General features: G+C 42.5%; 2 protein-coding genes across 2 annotated transcripts in view; both read left to right on the forward strand.

Moving 5' to 3' along the window:
• The window catches only part of itgb6 (integrin, beta 6), a gene marked incomplete at both ends in the record, with an annotated part of 11,724 nt that extends 4,371 nt beyond the window's left edge, over nucleotides 1-7,353 (forward strand). Inside the window, 7 exons of the mRNA XM_080730293.1 lie at nucleotides 912-1,046; nucleotides 1,202-1,619; nucleotides 2,982-3,204; nucleotides 4,174-4,268; nucleotides 5,596-5,712; nucleotides 6,934-7,100; nucleotides 7,255-7,353. Coding sequence (XP_080586419.1) covers nucleotides 912-1,046; nucleotides 1,202-1,619; nucleotides 2,982-3,204; nucleotides 4,174-4,268; nucleotides 5,596-5,712; nucleotides 6,934-7,100; nucleotides 7,255-7,353 — 1,254 coding nt within the window. The remainder of the gene's footprint in view (nucleotides 1-911; nucleotides 1,047-1,201; nucleotides 1,620-2,981; nucleotides 3,205-4,173; nucleotides 4,269-5,595; nucleotides 5,713-6,933; nucleotides 7,101-7,254) is intronic.
• Nucleotides 7,354-10,098: 2,745 nt separating this feature from the next.
• pla2r1 (phospholipase A2 receptor 1) overlaps nucleotides 10,099-16,225 on the forward strand; it is a gene marked incomplete at its 5' end in the record, with an annotated part of 33,080 nt that continues 26,953 nt past the window's right edge. The window contains 8 exons of the mRNA XM_080730294.1: nucleotides 10,099-10,237; nucleotides 12,176-12,556; nucleotides 12,774-12,947; nucleotides 13,039-13,203; nucleotides 14,111-14,224; nucleotides 14,527-14,676; nucleotides 15,319-15,507; nucleotides 15,703-15,860. Coding sequence (XP_080586420.1) covers nucleotides 10,099-10,237; nucleotides 12,176-12,556; nucleotides 12,774-12,947; nucleotides 13,039-13,203; nucleotides 14,111-14,224; nucleotides 14,527-14,676; nucleotides 15,319-15,507; nucleotides 15,703-15,860 — 1,470 coding nt within the window. The remainder of the gene's footprint in view (nucleotides 10,238-12,175; nucleotides 12,557-12,773; nucleotides 12,948-13,038; nucleotides 13,204-14,110; nucleotides 14,225-14,526; nucleotides 14,677-15,318; nucleotides 15,508-15,702; nucleotides 15,861-16,225) is intronic.

A 16,225-nucleotide genomic window follows, 5' to 3' on the forward strand; every position in this document is an offset into this window, starting at 1 on the left:
CACTGCTCCCCTTCCTCCTTGTGGGCATCACTTGGTTGAGTTCAGCTGGGTTGGGCTGTGATATCTGAATTTCCCTCGCGGGAGGAGTAGGTAACTATTATTCTGTGGAGGCCTAAGCATTTCCTCCACTTTCTCTAAGCATTGTCCTCAGCCATATCACAATACAGGGTTAGACAGATAACCATCAGTTAACATCAGTTAGCCAGACAGTCAGACAGTCATCCTCCAGCTGGCCTGAGGTCAGCTGTCAATCTTCCCTCTTGTGCTTTGTACACCTGGGGAACCTGGGGCATGCTGACTCACCTATACAGAAATGGCTACTGTTTCTATGACCTCAATGTGTTACAGCATGTTGTGTTGTAAAAACCTTCCACCTCAATGCTTAATAGTGTGGCCACACTAACACACGCACGCACGCACGCACGCACGCACACACGCACGCACGCACGCACGTACGCACGCACGCACGCACGCACGTACGCACGCACGCACGCACGCACGCACGCACGCACACACACGCACACACACACACTCATTGCGGCGAAGGTCGCAGTTAAGTATGTAAACCGCCACATCCTTTCAGTAGGTCTGTCATATCTGTGAATGCCAATATAAATACTGTACATGTCAGTCTAACCAATATGCCCATATCCATGGATCTCCATATATGGGTATCAGGGATCTCCATATATGGATAACTGGTCCGATATATATTAATAAAGGATAAAATAAAATAAAAGTCCATATATGGGTATTCCCAGATGATGCCCTGTTTGGGGAACCACACTAACAGAATCCATATATGGCCAAGACAGATGATTTATTATATCAAATGTATTTTTGTTTACATGATCATCAGTACCATATCTAGCTCTCTCACAGGGCTCTATTGTTTTGGCACTGTTTTGCAGGAACTACGTTCAGAGATAGAGTTGGAGGTTGGTGGAGACACAGAGGAACTCCAGATGAACTTCACAGCCATCTGCCAGGATGGGACAGTCTTCCCTGGTCTCAAGCGCTGCTCAAACATCAAATCAGGAGATACGGTCAGTTTGTTTTTCACATTGTTGTGGAATCTACATACCCTTTAAATAAATCAGATTGTAATTGTAATGCTTAGGGCATTTATATTATTTAGGTAATCATGTTTAACCAAGAAAAGAAAAAATCATAAAAGAATCAACAAGTCCATCTCCTTCAGGTGGCGTTCAATGTGTCCGTGGAGCTAACAGGATGTCTGCCGGGCCCGCGGCGGTTCTTCCTGAAACCAGTGGGCTTCCAGGACAGTCTGGAGCTGGAGCTAGAGTCCCTGTGCTCCTGTGACTGCCAAGGGTCCCCTGAAACCAACAGCAGCCACTGCAGCCAGGGCCAAGGGGCTCTGGAGTGCGGCGTGTGCGTGTGTCAGCCTGGGTACATGGGCCCACAGTGCGAGTGCAGCGAGGAAAGTGTTTTGACCAGCAACTGCCACTCTGACAGTCAGGCAGAGCTGTGCAGCGGCCAGGGAGAGTGCTACTGCGGACAGTGTTTGTGCCACACATCCAGCTTTGGACGCGTCTATGGACCCTACTGCGAGTGCAACGACTACTCCTGCGTTCGCTTCCGTGGGAAGCTCTGTGGAGGTGTGTGCTTGCTTCTCAATATCACTGTAGTAGGCAATAGGGTGCTGCCATTTGTAGTGCTAAACTAAAGTTTTGCAATTGGTTCCAAATTTCATATGCTTTTTTTACCATAGGGTTTTTGATATTCAGAAAATATGGTCTCTGGTTAACATAAGCATATATGGGATAATAATAATAATTATACATTTTATTTGTATAGCGCTTTTTAAGAACAAAGTCACAAAATGCTTGACAGAAGAATCAACAATACAAAGTAGAATCAACAATGCAAAAACAGCAACAACACATCACAAAATAAAAGTAAAGAATAAAATGGAATAGATAAATTTAAAAAAAACAAGCTTACATTAAAATCAAGAGTGCTAAGGGTTGAAGGCAGCTCTATAGAGGTGAGTTTTCAGAAGGGATTTAAGGGTAAAAAGAGGGCAAAGAGTCTGCATCTCAGCAAGCCTTATTTCTTCGGGCAAGGCATTCCAAAGTGTTGGGGCTCTAAAAGCAAAGGCACGTTCACCTCTTGTTTTATAACTGCAAGCTGGAACGTTCAGTATTCCTTTGCCTGAGGATCTGAGTTCTCGGAATGGTACATAAGGGTCAAGTAAGTCCGAAATGTAGGATGAGGCAGGAATAAAGGGAATTACAGTAGTCAAGGCGTGAATAAATAAATGCATGAATGACTTTTGTCAAGTCAGTGGTGTAAAGAAAAGATTTGATTTTGACTGGGTTCCTGAGGTGATAAAAAGAAGTTTGAACAACCTTCTTTACGTGGGTTTCCAGAGAGAGGTCAGAATCCAGGAAGACTTCCAGATTTCTGACCATGGGTTTTAAATTAGAGAGTAGTATTTCTATGGGGGTTATGTCTCTGGGCAGGTTGAAACATAGGACTTCGCATTTGGTTTCATCTATGTTCTATTTTTGTTAGTTTTTGGTTGTTTTGTTCCATGTATATGACACCTGTTAATACCATGAATTATGTGTTAATTGTTTGTGTGGTTAAAAATATGTTAATTTGTGGAGACGATCTAGTTGAGCAAAACATGTTATGTAATATATAAATACGCCTTTGTATTCTACAGAGCTTATTTTAATAATTTATTCAAAATCCAGTGCGAACATTCCTTTGGAAATACCCGATAGGAGCCCATGGTGGAGATAACTTCTGTGTTGGCCTACAAAAAGACTGCAGCACTTTTTTATTTGAGGCTAAACTTTCATAGCATACACATAAAAAAAAACAATTACAATCACCACTCTTACTATGATATGTACAGTACATGAACGTTACGTGTTACGTTTTAATCCTCCTGGCCATACTGTATACCAGTTTTCATTGTGTGCCTTGCATGTGTGTGTATGTGTGTGTAGGCCATGGAGAGTGCGACTGCGGGGAGTGCAGATGTCACCAGGGCTGGAAAGGGGAGTACTGCAACTGCAGCAGCAGTACTCAGGCATGTATGTCGGAAGACGGAGCCGTCTGCAGCGGCCGAGGGAAATGCGAGTGCGGCCGATGTGTGTGCTCTGTGCCCGGGGCGTCTGGGGACAGGTGCGAGAGGTGTCCGACATGCGGAGATACCTGTAACTCTGCCAGGTAAGAATACACTTCTATCATCGCATCACAGCTTGGATGATGTACTAGGGGTGGGCAATATGGAAGAAAACAATATCACAATATTTTCCCAAGCTGTATCACGGTACAACGATTTTATCACGATTCTTTTTCACGTTGGTTTTTATGGTTATTAAGTAAGTTACGTGACAAAAACTAGACTCTCTGGATTTTACAAGTATGTAACTCTGACAGTATACAGTATACTGTCAGAGTTAAGTGGAGACCTTGACATTTTAACATTTTAATCTTGAATCTTGAATCTTGAATTGAATCTTGAATCTTAAAGTTTGAGAACTACTGATTTAGACCAAAATGCAGGTTTAAATTGAATTCTGCAATGAATCTCTGTATTAACGATTAAACAGGATTTTTTACAAGGCTCCCTCAATTGTATCACGATATATATACGATACCTCTGAAAAGGCATATCGTGGAGACATTGTATCGTCTCAACGATAATTATCACCGTATCGCCCACCCCTATATGATGTACCCTACCCTTGTAATTCTTGTGGGGATTTCTTTTAAACTAAAGCTATACACTACTATGTTGCGTTGTTGTTGCGCTACATGATCTGGGTGCTCCTTTTTGAGTGCAGTCGTTTCGCATTCTGCTCCAATTGTCCACGTTTTACCTGCTTGTTTCAGGTGACATCAAAAGCCAACTAATGTCCCCCGACACAAAGCTGAGAGATTACTTTTTCTTCCATTGTAAGGGAGCTGTCAGGGCCGGAGTATTTGATACCAGTGTGCTGTCAGAGGCGTAGAGGGGCGATAGGGAACCAATGAATCCTTGGGAACACTCTGATAAGTGGCCAAGACTCTGATTCCACTGTATTCACCTTATCAGCGATTAAACACTCCCACCTCAAACATTCCCCCCCATGAGAGACTGAGAACACAAGGCGCTGAAATCGTTATTGCAGTTTATTTTCTCTCTCTCGTCAGAACATGTGTGGAGTGTCACCTGCAAACAGAGGAGAGTGTCGAGGACTGTGTCCAGAAGTGCACAATCTCTAAAATTGTCATCAACTCCTCATCAGGTATGTGTTTTCCTAGTTTATGCATTCTGTCCAACTCATCTGAAATCCCTGCTGCTGCCTTACACATGAGCTGCAACACTCTGGAACCTATGAATTGCACAAAATATTTTCAGTTATAACAGTGGAATAATTGAATGCAAGGCACTGATAATAACGCAGTAAAGTTCAGAGTGTTCATTGAAAAACACTTGACCATTAATGGTCAATTTTACTCACTCAAGTAGTGCAATCAGCTAAAATTATTAAGGATCAATTACCCTCTGGGAGGCACCCTACCGGTCCAGGTGCATACCACATAGGCTCAGTGTAGCCGGACAGCGTGTCACTGGTTCGATTCCCGATCCCGACTAACTTTGCTGCGTGTCACTCCCCATCTCTCTCCCCATTTCCTGTCAGTCTACTATCCTATCAATTAAGGCATAAAAGCCTGAAAACAAAACAAAAAAAACCCTCTGGATTTGTCATTGTACAACTCTCCGCAAATCACGTCCTCGTGATGACTGTATCGTTTGTTTTCCCAGCATGCTCTTTTGAGGGAGCTCCTAACAGTGGGGTACGTTAAGTTTCCCCATGGGTCAAAGATTTGGAGGAATGCCGACTCGCATCGACTCGGGTGTCCCTCTCGACCCCTCACCCTCTCTGCCGGAACACTGTCCGTGTCCATTGAACCAACGCTAGACAATAGGGAACATATTATTTACCTTGTCGTACAGACAGTTCCATTGTGGTGTAAGTCAATAGCCAGAACCTCTGGTTTCCTTCATAGAGGAGATTTATTTTGAACCTGGTTACACTAATGCAAGCTGAGAGGTGTATCTGATTAACACAGAGGATTTGCAGGCTTCAGATGTGAAACACAATGGCGTCGGACCAATACACAGGCTACCACATGCATGTGTGCACACACGCACACTACATACACATATAATTTCCTGTATATACATATGTGTATGTGCGTGCCGTGTATACGTACAGCATATAGGTGCCAATGTGTGCAGTGTGCACAACAGGTGCACATACAGTACGTGTACACACATACTGTACACACTCACTCACGCACACACACACACACGCACACACGCATGGCACGCACACGCACACGCACACACACACACACACACACACACACACACACACACACACACACACACACACACACACACACACACACACATCCCTTGATATGGAAATCACATTGTTGGCAAAACAATGGCAAGCATATTCTCTTACATTCTCCACACAATGCAGAGAGGGAATGTGATATGTAATGGATTCACACCTTCATCCATCTTCATGGATATGAATGTCGGTCTGCATTTCCTTTCAGAATATGACAAGAGCCAGTCTATGCAATGCACCCTGAAGAGTGAGAATGAATGCCTCATCTCATTCAGTGTTGTGGCCAGTGATTTGGGGAGCAGCGCCCATAATCTTCAGGTCTACGGTAGGATTTACTCATAATAAACCTTTCCTCTGAGGGGAGGCAGGTTGCATGCAGGTTTAAAGACCCTTGTTCATGAGCTGATGCCCTTGCATTTGTGGCATATTTTTGGTATGTATCTATATTGAGGTTGAGCACCATCTTCCCTCCCAGGCATACAGCCCCATATGTTTACAATCAAAGCATATAAAAGCTTTCACTTTCCCCTTTCACAAAAGGATTTACAGCTGTTGTTTTTTCTTCGATTGCTATAAAGCATTTTTCAATACTTTTAACACTTTTCCTAAACCGTATAAGAATACACTAACACAATACAATCACTTGTCTTAATAACTAATCATACATTGTCTGTTGCACAGCAGTGTCTTTTGAAGCCTCTCTTTTCTTTTGTTGGGTTTAGTACGGTAAATGCATCCATTTTTGCAAACATTCAATAGTAATACCAAAGGTGATACATCTCAGAGTAGGTTTATGGAATGTACAGTTGTATGTACAATGTACAGACAAAGTCTAATGTGCCCGGTCTTCTGCATTTGGCCACAATATCCATATCCATACACCCTGGTGTATCTTCTCCTGATGAGTCATCACTTTTCACAGTTTTGTGGGCATTTTGTGGGACCATTTTTAGCCCACGGAATGTTTTTTGTGCAAAACAGAATCATGACAAACCCCTAGTTAGACCCCTCACATCCTACTTAAAGCATTTTTTTTCAGTGTATTTTCCTGCTGTATAGAACGTCGATGGGAGCCCAACTTGATGGCCGCTGTGGTGATCCTGAAGGTTCCAAACTCGGCGCCCTAACTAAATCATTAGAGCAAGCCCTGGGCTACATCTGTGCAAAATTTGGCGCTTTTAGACTGATTTGCACGAAATGAGCATTTGCTCCCCTTAACTTAAGGCCCCGCACTATAAGACACCGTAGGAAGAAACTTAAACATAAAATAAAATAAAAATAATTTAACGAGGAAGATCCCGGCCCCACACACTGCCTAGAACTTGCAAAAATCTTTATTACAAAACAATATTTGATCCGTAGACCTTCCTGATGCCATGACGTCCTGAATGATGTCCTGATTGTTATTGCACGTTCTACGCAGTATGCAATCTTTATGTGTGCATTTGGACTTTCATTTTGTTCTAAACATCTGTCAACGTTATGTCTGCACCTGCCTTTCTTCAATTGTAAAAATCTGTATTTGAAATGCGTTTCGCTCTGTCAGATTGCCCTGAGACCCCTAACATCCCCATGATCATCCTGGGCGTGTCCCTCTCCATCCTCTGCATTGGCCTGATCCTGTTGGGTGTCTGGAAACTGCTGGTGTCAGTTCACGACCGCAAAGAGGTGGCCAAATTTGAGGCAGAGAGGGCAAAGGCAAAATGGCAGTCGGTAAGACTTTTCTATTTCTTGACCCTTGGGCATATCATACCGACTGACTTAATTGTGAGTGCTACGTTATTTCAAAAGTTCTGCGTGCTGTATTGGTAAAAATAAATCTGGAGTGTAATACTAATTTAACTGTGACTGTTTCCTCTCTTTACAGGGAACTAACCCTCTGTTCAGAAGCTCGACATCAACCTTCAAAAATGTAACTTATAAGAACACAGGGAGAGAAAAGGTTATTACAATGGATCACTTCTGATGAAAGAAGATGACATTTTATGGATGCATTTCAAATAAGTTAAAGCTGAGTGCACTGGAGGTGTGTGTGCGGTGCGTGTGTGTGTGTGTGTGTGTGTGTGTGTGTGTGTGTGCGTGCGTGTGTGTGTGTGCGTGTGCAGTCATGCTATATATATTTTGGATGTGTTGATGTTAGAAGACAGTAGATGTGAGTGTCCATGAATGAATTGTGGGCAAACACTGCTGGTGTTTTTGCTGCTGTGGGCTAAATGTTTGCCTAACTGTATGGTGCACATACTCTGTTGAACACTGTATTTTCCTACTGAATGATTCAGCAATTTTTTGTGTCTAATGTATGCTATAGGCAGGGGTGGGCAGTATTTCTGATACATGTGAAATACGTATTTGAACTATGCATTTTTTATCTTATTTGATGGGGTAGGAAGAAATCTCCATGAAATGTATATCAGAGTGCGATGTTTTTGTATCAAAATACTTTTTAAACGGTTTACAACTAGAAAGAAATTCAAATTGATAGTACATTATTACTGTATGTAACCTAACCAATAGACTATTCCCACCAACAGCTAAACATGCACCACCAAGAACAATAATGCTACCTAACCTTATCAACCAAAGAGCTAACATGTATCAAGGTACCTGACTGCTCAACACAGAATGTTGTTGGTAATATTTGGTGATATCTGGCTAATATGTGGGGCAACTGTGATGTGTTTCAGATGTTCTAGAACAGGGGGTCTGGGACCCCTAGGGGGTCCTCAGAGTTACTACAGGGGGTCTTCCAAATCTCCCAATCTTCCTTTTTATATTAATAACTTGAACCCTAGTGTCCATATTATGAGAACTGTAGCCAAAAATATCCGATCTACAAGCTCACAAGGCCTCGCAGGGCTAGGCGTTGTGAGCTTTTAGATCTGCTATTTTTGGCAAAGAGGTTTGGTGTAGAGGGGGAAAAGAGCAGTGAAAGGTCAAGTTTTTTAAGTATTGATGGTTTAAGTACCGGTAAATATCTGAAAACACAAATTGACATGAATCCAAAATACACTGATGATTGTGCAGTCAAACAATGAAACTATATGGAATCTATGACTATGAACAGGTTGTGGAGGTCCCTGCTTCATCTCTCTCAACTAAGGGGTCTTTGGCCTGAAAGACCCCTGTTCTAGAATATTTGATCTCATATGTCCAGGCGAAGGTCATACTTATTCTTTAATACTGTGGGGTCCTCACATCTGTTCTTCTGTGACACCAGCTGCTACATGTTTATTCCACCACCAGCAGACCCGATTCAACCGATGAGAGACTTCACTTGATATCTAGTCAGGTGTGCTAATGGAAGAATATTATTAGTAGTAGTAAAATTAGGCTACCATATTCCCCAGGAAATGTATTTCACTGTATTTGCAAAATTCAGAAATATATAGGATGTATGTACTTTTGCCTGCAGTATTTTGCAGTTTATTTTGATACATTTACATTTGGGGTACCCTTCGCTATTTTGTATCAAAATGTATTTTTTTTTATATATTTGCCCATCTCTGGTTATAGGCTGCAGAGGGTGAACTCTACAGTGAGTGTGATCTACTACTGAAAAGTCTTTGTTATGACTGTAAAATGTAAATATAGGCAATGATTAGGATTCCATGTTTTGTTTGAAAATTGAGGCTGAGCCTTGAACATTAATTATTAAAAGGGATCGTTTAGTTGTGTGACAGGAATAAAATAATTTTGTACTTTTTTTTGTGAAATGCTTCCATCCTTTATAAAGTGTGCCAATATATAAAAACATGTTAATATCACTGTTAATGTTATTGTTAAAGATGTAAAACATATAATGTTAGACCACCAGAAATGGTCTGGAAGGAATTTATAACCCAGAGCTCCAGAGACTACCAGTGGTGTAAAGTAACTAAGTACATTTACTTAAGTACTGTACTTAAGTATAATTTTGAGGTAGCCTATTTGTACTTTACTTGAGTATTCCCAGTTTTCAGTAATTTATTTACTTTTACTCCACTCTAGGCCTACATAGCCTATCAGAAGCAAATATTGTACTTTTACTCCACTACAGTTATTTGAAAACTTTAGATACTAGTGGTAGACTATATTTTGATTGATTCATTGAAGAATGTATTAGAAGTTTGCAATAGGAAAAAGTACAGTTTCATGACAGTAAAAAAAAAATCACTGGTACAAGGTCAACTAAAATAAGGAGTAGGCCTAAGCTTTACGGCTTATTTACACAGGAACCACTTAGTTTATGTGTCTCATATAACATCGAAAGACAGACGGATAGAACATGAGTACTTTAATTTATAAGTAGGCCTACAAAACATGCATTAACCACTTTAGCCATTATTCAGCTGCATAATGATAGACCTACTTTTACTTTTGGTAGGCTACTTTAAGTAGGCCTACATTTTTATGCCAATACTTTGGCACTTTTACTGAAGTCAATTTTGAATTCCAGACATTTACTAGGCCTACTTGTAGCCAAGTATTTCTACATTGCAGTATTGATACTTTTACGGTTAATACCTAAGTAAATCATTTGAGTACTTTTTCCACCACTGGAGACCACTAGCTGCTACCCAGTCAGCCAGCCAGCCTTCAGTCAGTGTGACGTCGCGGTTGCCTCTAAAAACTTGCGGAAAGTTTCTATGAGAAAAACAACCCGAAAGCTTCTCTGAGGATCTCGGAATGTACGGACATTTGCAGTCAGAACTTGCATCTTCTTGTCGTCGAAATGAGAACACATCAGTTGCCTCGTTGCATCGAATGTGTCTCGGTCGTTGCAGCTATTATTTGTGCCGTTGTGTTGTTGGTCTCTGCTAATGACGAGGATGGTGATGTCCTGGAGAAGAACCAGCTCTCCGAGTTCTACAGTAAGTCAGATCGGCCCGTTACTGTAAACCAGTGGTGGAAAAGAATTAGAGAGGAAACTCACATGTTTTGATAGTAATACTGCAATGTAGAAATACTCTGTTACAAGTAAAAGTCTGGAATTCAAAATGTACTAATAGGCTACGAAAAGTGTTGGCATCAAAATGTAGCCTACTTAAAGTACCAAAAGTTAAAGTAGGCTGCAAAATGTTTGAAAATAGCAGATCTGACGCGTTGTGAGCTTGTAGATCGTCTGTTTTCAAATAGCCTAGGTATAACATAGCTAAAGTAATGTACGTTTTATAATATTGTAATTTATAACTGCAAAGTTACTATAGTAACTTTTTTAATCTACTACATTTATTTGAGCACTTTGTTACTATCTAACAAAAAAAAAATATAGCCTATAGTAACTTTGTTACTATGTAGTAACAAAGTAGGCTTACTTATAAGCACTATATACTATAACAAAGTAAAAAATAAATGTAGCCTAGTAGAGTAAAAGTAGCCTACAATATTTGGATCTGAGAAGTAGTGGAGTAGAAGTAAAAGTATTGGAAATTGGAAATACTCAAGTAAAGTACAAATCCCTCACCATGTATATTACTTCAACATACATGGGTGATAAAACATCAGTTTTCCTTACTACATTCCCCTTGAGATGTGAATAAATAAGAGATTCATGAACTTATTTTAGGAATTTGAAGTTGCTACTATTAAAGTGTCGAACTATTACCACACACAGTTTTTTTGTACTTGTAATCATTTTGTGAAAACCTTTAATTGCCTTTCAACAAACTATTAGAGATGATCAGGGGCGTCACAAGGGGGGGAAAAGTGGGACTGAGTTACTAGGGCCCCAGGTGGAGGGGCCCTAATTATTTTATAGCCTACTTTAGCTATTAAAAATAGCAGATCTACAAGCTCACAGCGTGGCACCGAGTGCCGCGCTGCGAGCTTGTAGATCTGCTATTTTTGAAAAGTCATGAAAATGTGGGAAAATCTTTGAATATGTATTTTTTAAGCGAACATTTGTAACTCAAACTTTGCATCTGGGGGGGTCCCTGAAACGAAATATTTTGAGATGGGGGTCCGTGGACAAATACATATCATTTTGGGGGTCCTTCACATGAAAAGGTTTGAGCACCACTGACAAAGAAACATAGGTTTTTCAAAAAACCTCAGAAGGATTTGAAATATTCAAAGCAGATCTACAAGCTCGCAGTGAGCTTGTATATCTGCTATTTTTCAATAGTTAAAGCATTCACGGGAGGCCCACAGTGAATCCTTGTTGTGCCCAGAATTTGGTGAGACACCTCTGGAGATGATCCACTGATAAAGAAACCCACGAAATGCACTCACACCACATTACGTTAGGAATAGACAATTTCCATGTCGTTTTCAACTTAGTAGGAATCAGACTATCAATACTGAAGGCGTGAGTGACTTTAGGCTATATAGTATGTACATCCCTAATCTTCCCTTGGGTTACATAACAGATCTTTTTGACGTTTTTTGTTCAATACGTTGCATGGGGGTTTATATAGGCTGTTCTTTTGATAGCATATCCAGTTGCACAGTTGCCCCCTTTCACCCTAGAACACAAAGCACCCCCCTAGGGTTTCATCCGTTCAGATTATTAGTCTGCTCTGTTTTGGCGTAGAGGTATTGAACACAAGGGCCATATCTTTCTGTCTGCTGGTACTGAAAGGCACTGGTTATGTGATATGGTGACCTGAATCCATGGTAAAAAAAGAAAGAAAGAAAAAAAAAGGCCTTTTTATATCCTACTCAGGCAGTATGACATTGTCTATCCATCTAACCCTCTGCTAATACACTAAAGACATATCTATCACCGCATTGATTTCTCCCAGCTTGACTTTGTGCATAAACTATCTTTTGTTTTAACCGTTAACCTGTCCATATACATGTATATCCAGGAAAGGGTCTCTTCATCCTGGAGAGCTCGCAGCTGAAGCGCTGCGTTGCGGTGGACCGCTCCAACCTGGTGCTGGAGAACTGTGAGCGACCCACGCGCCGCATGCTGTGGAAGTGGGTCTCCCGGCACCGCCTCTTCAACCTGGGCACCAGCATGTGTCTGGGCTTCAACGCCAGCGACGCCACGCAGCCGCTGGGCACGTTCGAGTGTGACATGTCCCTCCGCACGCTGTGGTGGCGCTGCAACGGAAACACTTTGTACGGGGCGTCCCAGATGAAGTTGGCCGTGGCCGGCCGCCTGGTGGTGGTGAAGAAGAACTCATACTACCAGTGGAGACGGTACAGCACTCCTGGGGAGGGGCCCTGTTCGCACCCATATGAGGGTAGGTGGATGTGAAGTTAAAGTATCCTGAACTCAGTGGTATTGACCGTATACTATTCACACTTTTTGCTCTTTTGTCACCTTGGGGGGCATGGGAAGCTGGTCGGTTCAGGGTATGACAGAGCAACAGAACGGCTGCTATGTACGGTCTACGGTCATTGTGTTTAGTGTGACTTGCTTAGTGTTAATTTTTTTAATCGCTGGCTGTGTCCGCACAGATATCCACACTTTGTCTGGGAATGGGCAGGGCATGCCATGCGCCCTGCCTTTTAAATACAACAACAAGTGGTACTCTGAATGCACAACGGAGGGACGCGAAGACCACCGGCACTGGTGTGCCACCACCACCCGCTACGACGAAGCCGAGCGGTGGGGCTTCTGTCCGATTCAAGGTACAGCATGCAGACACACGCATGCACATGGTGAATAAGCATCATCATTCTATCGTTCCCTGAGCTTTTTAACACCTGGCTGGCCCTCTAGATTCCAACTGTGAGACGTTCTGGAACGCGAACCAGGAGCTGCATGCCTGTTACCAGTTCAACTTGTACACCATTCTTACCTGGAGTCAAGCACTGTCATCGTGCCAAGCCCAGGGTGGCAACCTGCTCAGCATCACCAGCCTGGCAGAGCACAGGTACATCAGAGGTAGGCATCACATAACTGCTAGAACACAAGCAAGCAGGTACTTCACTTGTAAGTCGCAACAGTGTAACTGAGTACATCTCATGCAATACAGGTACAATACACATGGTATATACCTATTATTAAGTATGCGATAACGTCTTGCTGCGTGGTGATTACAAGACGTTATAGCACTTATTACCCGGCTAATAAATAAAATTAATAATTTGACTCTAAAAAAAAAAAAACATAGTATTTCCTTGTTTACGGACGGCTGAAAGTATTCCACAAGTGCTGCGCTGGGCGTCCCCCCAGCGCAACACGGTCGCCTTGGAAAACAAGGAAGTGCTGATCAAACAGAATCCATTTTCTGATACTGCGTCGTCTATTTCTCGCCTCAAACGTTTTGAAAAAAATAACATTCTTGAGAGCACCGTTTAGTTGTAAATGACGCTGTGTGTTTGTTTACATGGCTGACATGTTGGATACGGCACTAAATTCACACAGCGCAGCCTGACTGCAGCAGGTGTTCTGAGCCTTTGATTAGGCAGCGGTGCATTATAGAGCGCAGCAGTCATTATTCACCTATAATTCACCACTGATTTCAGCGCTTGGCCAATCAGAATCAAGCATTCAACCAAGCCGGGTAATAATGAGATGTAGTATCTCCCTCCTTCTCTGTGTGTCCCTCATTATTCCTCCATCTCCTCCATAGCCTGTACATCCTAGACTTAAATCCTAGTCTGAAGATGTTATGCAAGCACGACCACCGCTCACTTCACATTGGGTGTGATTTTCTTTTAAACAAAAGGATGTAGTCTTCAAATAAGTGTAATAATTTACCAGTCACTGCGATTAGATATGAGGGACCACTCTCAGCCCTTTCACCACTGACTCAAAATCGCACCTTACACTATCTAACATCTGTCAGATCGCCTGGCCGACGTCGGGGTGATGGTGTGGATAGGACTGAATCACCTGAAGGATGGCGGGGGTTGGCAGTGGTCTGATGGAGCACCTCTAGTCATGGTCAACTTCACTGCAGGTACTGTGTCTCGGTGGGCAAATGCATAAGTATGACTTTATTTGAGTTTATACAGCATTCAGATTTAGTACCAGCTCTTATGCCTTAACTTAAAGGCCTGTCTATACTGTCTCCGACCACCAAACCTTTCGTCAGAAAGGTCTGGTTCAACTACAAAATGACGTCACTCGGTGTGGTCACAGTATGGACAGGCATTCAAGTTAAGGCATGAGAGTTGGTACTTAAGACAATCAAAATAGAGCCCCTGGAATCAAAACCTTGCTCCCGAACATGAGTCCACTGTGTTGTTGTCTCCTTGTTAGGGCTCTCTCCCAGCCCTGTGCAGGACAACAGGCAGTGTGGAGTGTACAACTCTGCCTTTGAACGCCACTGGCAGAGCCTCTCTTGCGAGTCTGCTCTGCCTTACATCTGCAAGAAGACACCCAATGACACCAGGAGAGCTGAGCCACTGGGTGAGAACATGCACACATTTATGCACAGCACACAGCATGGATATGCAAACACAGCACATGCATATAATACTCACATAACATTGCAGTCTCTGACGTTGGTTTGCGTGATTTAGACTGAGGTGAATACTGCCATACAATAAGGAGTGGTTAGTTTGGTATGCACATTCCTGACTGTAGATTGCTCTGAAATGTGCCCCTCAAAGAAACAATGTATGAACACCATACCAAGTAAAGCTTTGTTTATTTGGAGGTGTGAATCTGCATTTAGAGTGCAGAGTCTGAGGGAAAACCCCTTTAGCACTGTAGACCTCAACAGCTGTACTGCACCTGGTGATTGAACTTCTGGCCTTTGCCGACCCAGGGCAGGACTGCTGACTCCAACATGGATAACACTGTTTCCTGCATGGTGGGAAAATATGTCTGATACATACATGCTTTGCTCTGTCTTGTTTGTTGTTTTGTCCTTTCCTTTCCTTTCCTTTCCTTTCCTGACCTCTCTTCTCTTCTCTTCTCTTCTCTTCTCTTCTCTTCTCTTCTCTTCTCTTCTCTTCTCTTCTCTTCTCTTCTCTTCTCTTCTCTTCCCTTCCCTTCCCTTCCCTTCCCTTCCCTTCCCCCCTCCTCTTCTCTTCTCTCCTCTTATAGACAACTGGCAATATTACCCTACCATGTGTGCAGAGGGCTGGCTTCCACATAATGGTTTCTGCTACAAGGTGGTGGCAGAAGCGAGGACCTGGGAGGATTCGTCCCAAGCTTGTGGCTCTCAAGGGGCCAATCTGACCAGCCTCCACTCACTGTCTGAGGTGGAACTGCTGCTCAGTGTCCTGGCTAACTGTAAGGCACATTGTTGAATAGACTACATCAAATTATATTGCCTTTAAACTGGGATATTACTATCCCAGTCTTTAAACTGGGATAAGACTATTTTACTACTGTGTGTGTGTGTGTGTGTGTGTGTGTGTGTGTGTGTGTGTGTGTGTGTGTGTGTGCGTGTGTGCGTGCGCGTGTGCGTGCACTTATTCACTGTAGTCTCTGGTGAGAGTTCGGCAGTATGGATAGGTTTGAGGAAGCAGGGATACGCTGTATCCTGGTCTGATGGGTCTGCTGTTACTCTCACACTGTGGCATCAATACCACCCTCCTTACGACTCTGCGGACATCCCACTTTGTGCCAAAGCAGAAAACAAGGTATGAACTCAAATGTCCATGGAAAAACGTGATTGCGACCATCTTGAACCGTTTCCATGAGCATAATCTGATTCATCATTCTTATTCTAAGCTGAATTTGTTGTTTATGTACACGCTAACTCACATCTGTTCTGAGACATTTGTACGTCCCAGAAATCGTGTGATAGCATGATTTTCCTCATGCAAAATCTATTATAGCAATGCCTACCCTCAAGCAAACATTTGTCAAAACAACGTAAAGAAAATAAGTGTTCAGTAAAGTGTGTAGAATGCCTTAATAGACCACAGACACACCTCCAAGTATCACAGTAGCTACTTAAGGGACGCAAGCTTATTAATCTGTATTAGCAATTATGAAGCGAATT

The sequence above is a fragment of the Nannobrachium achirus genome, assembly GCF_963921795.1.
Source record: "Nannobrachium achirus genome assembly, chromosome: 7".
Taxonomy (NCBI): Eukaryota; Metazoa; Chordata; class Actinopteri; order Myctophiformes; family Myctophidae; genus Nannobrachium; species Nannobrachium achirus.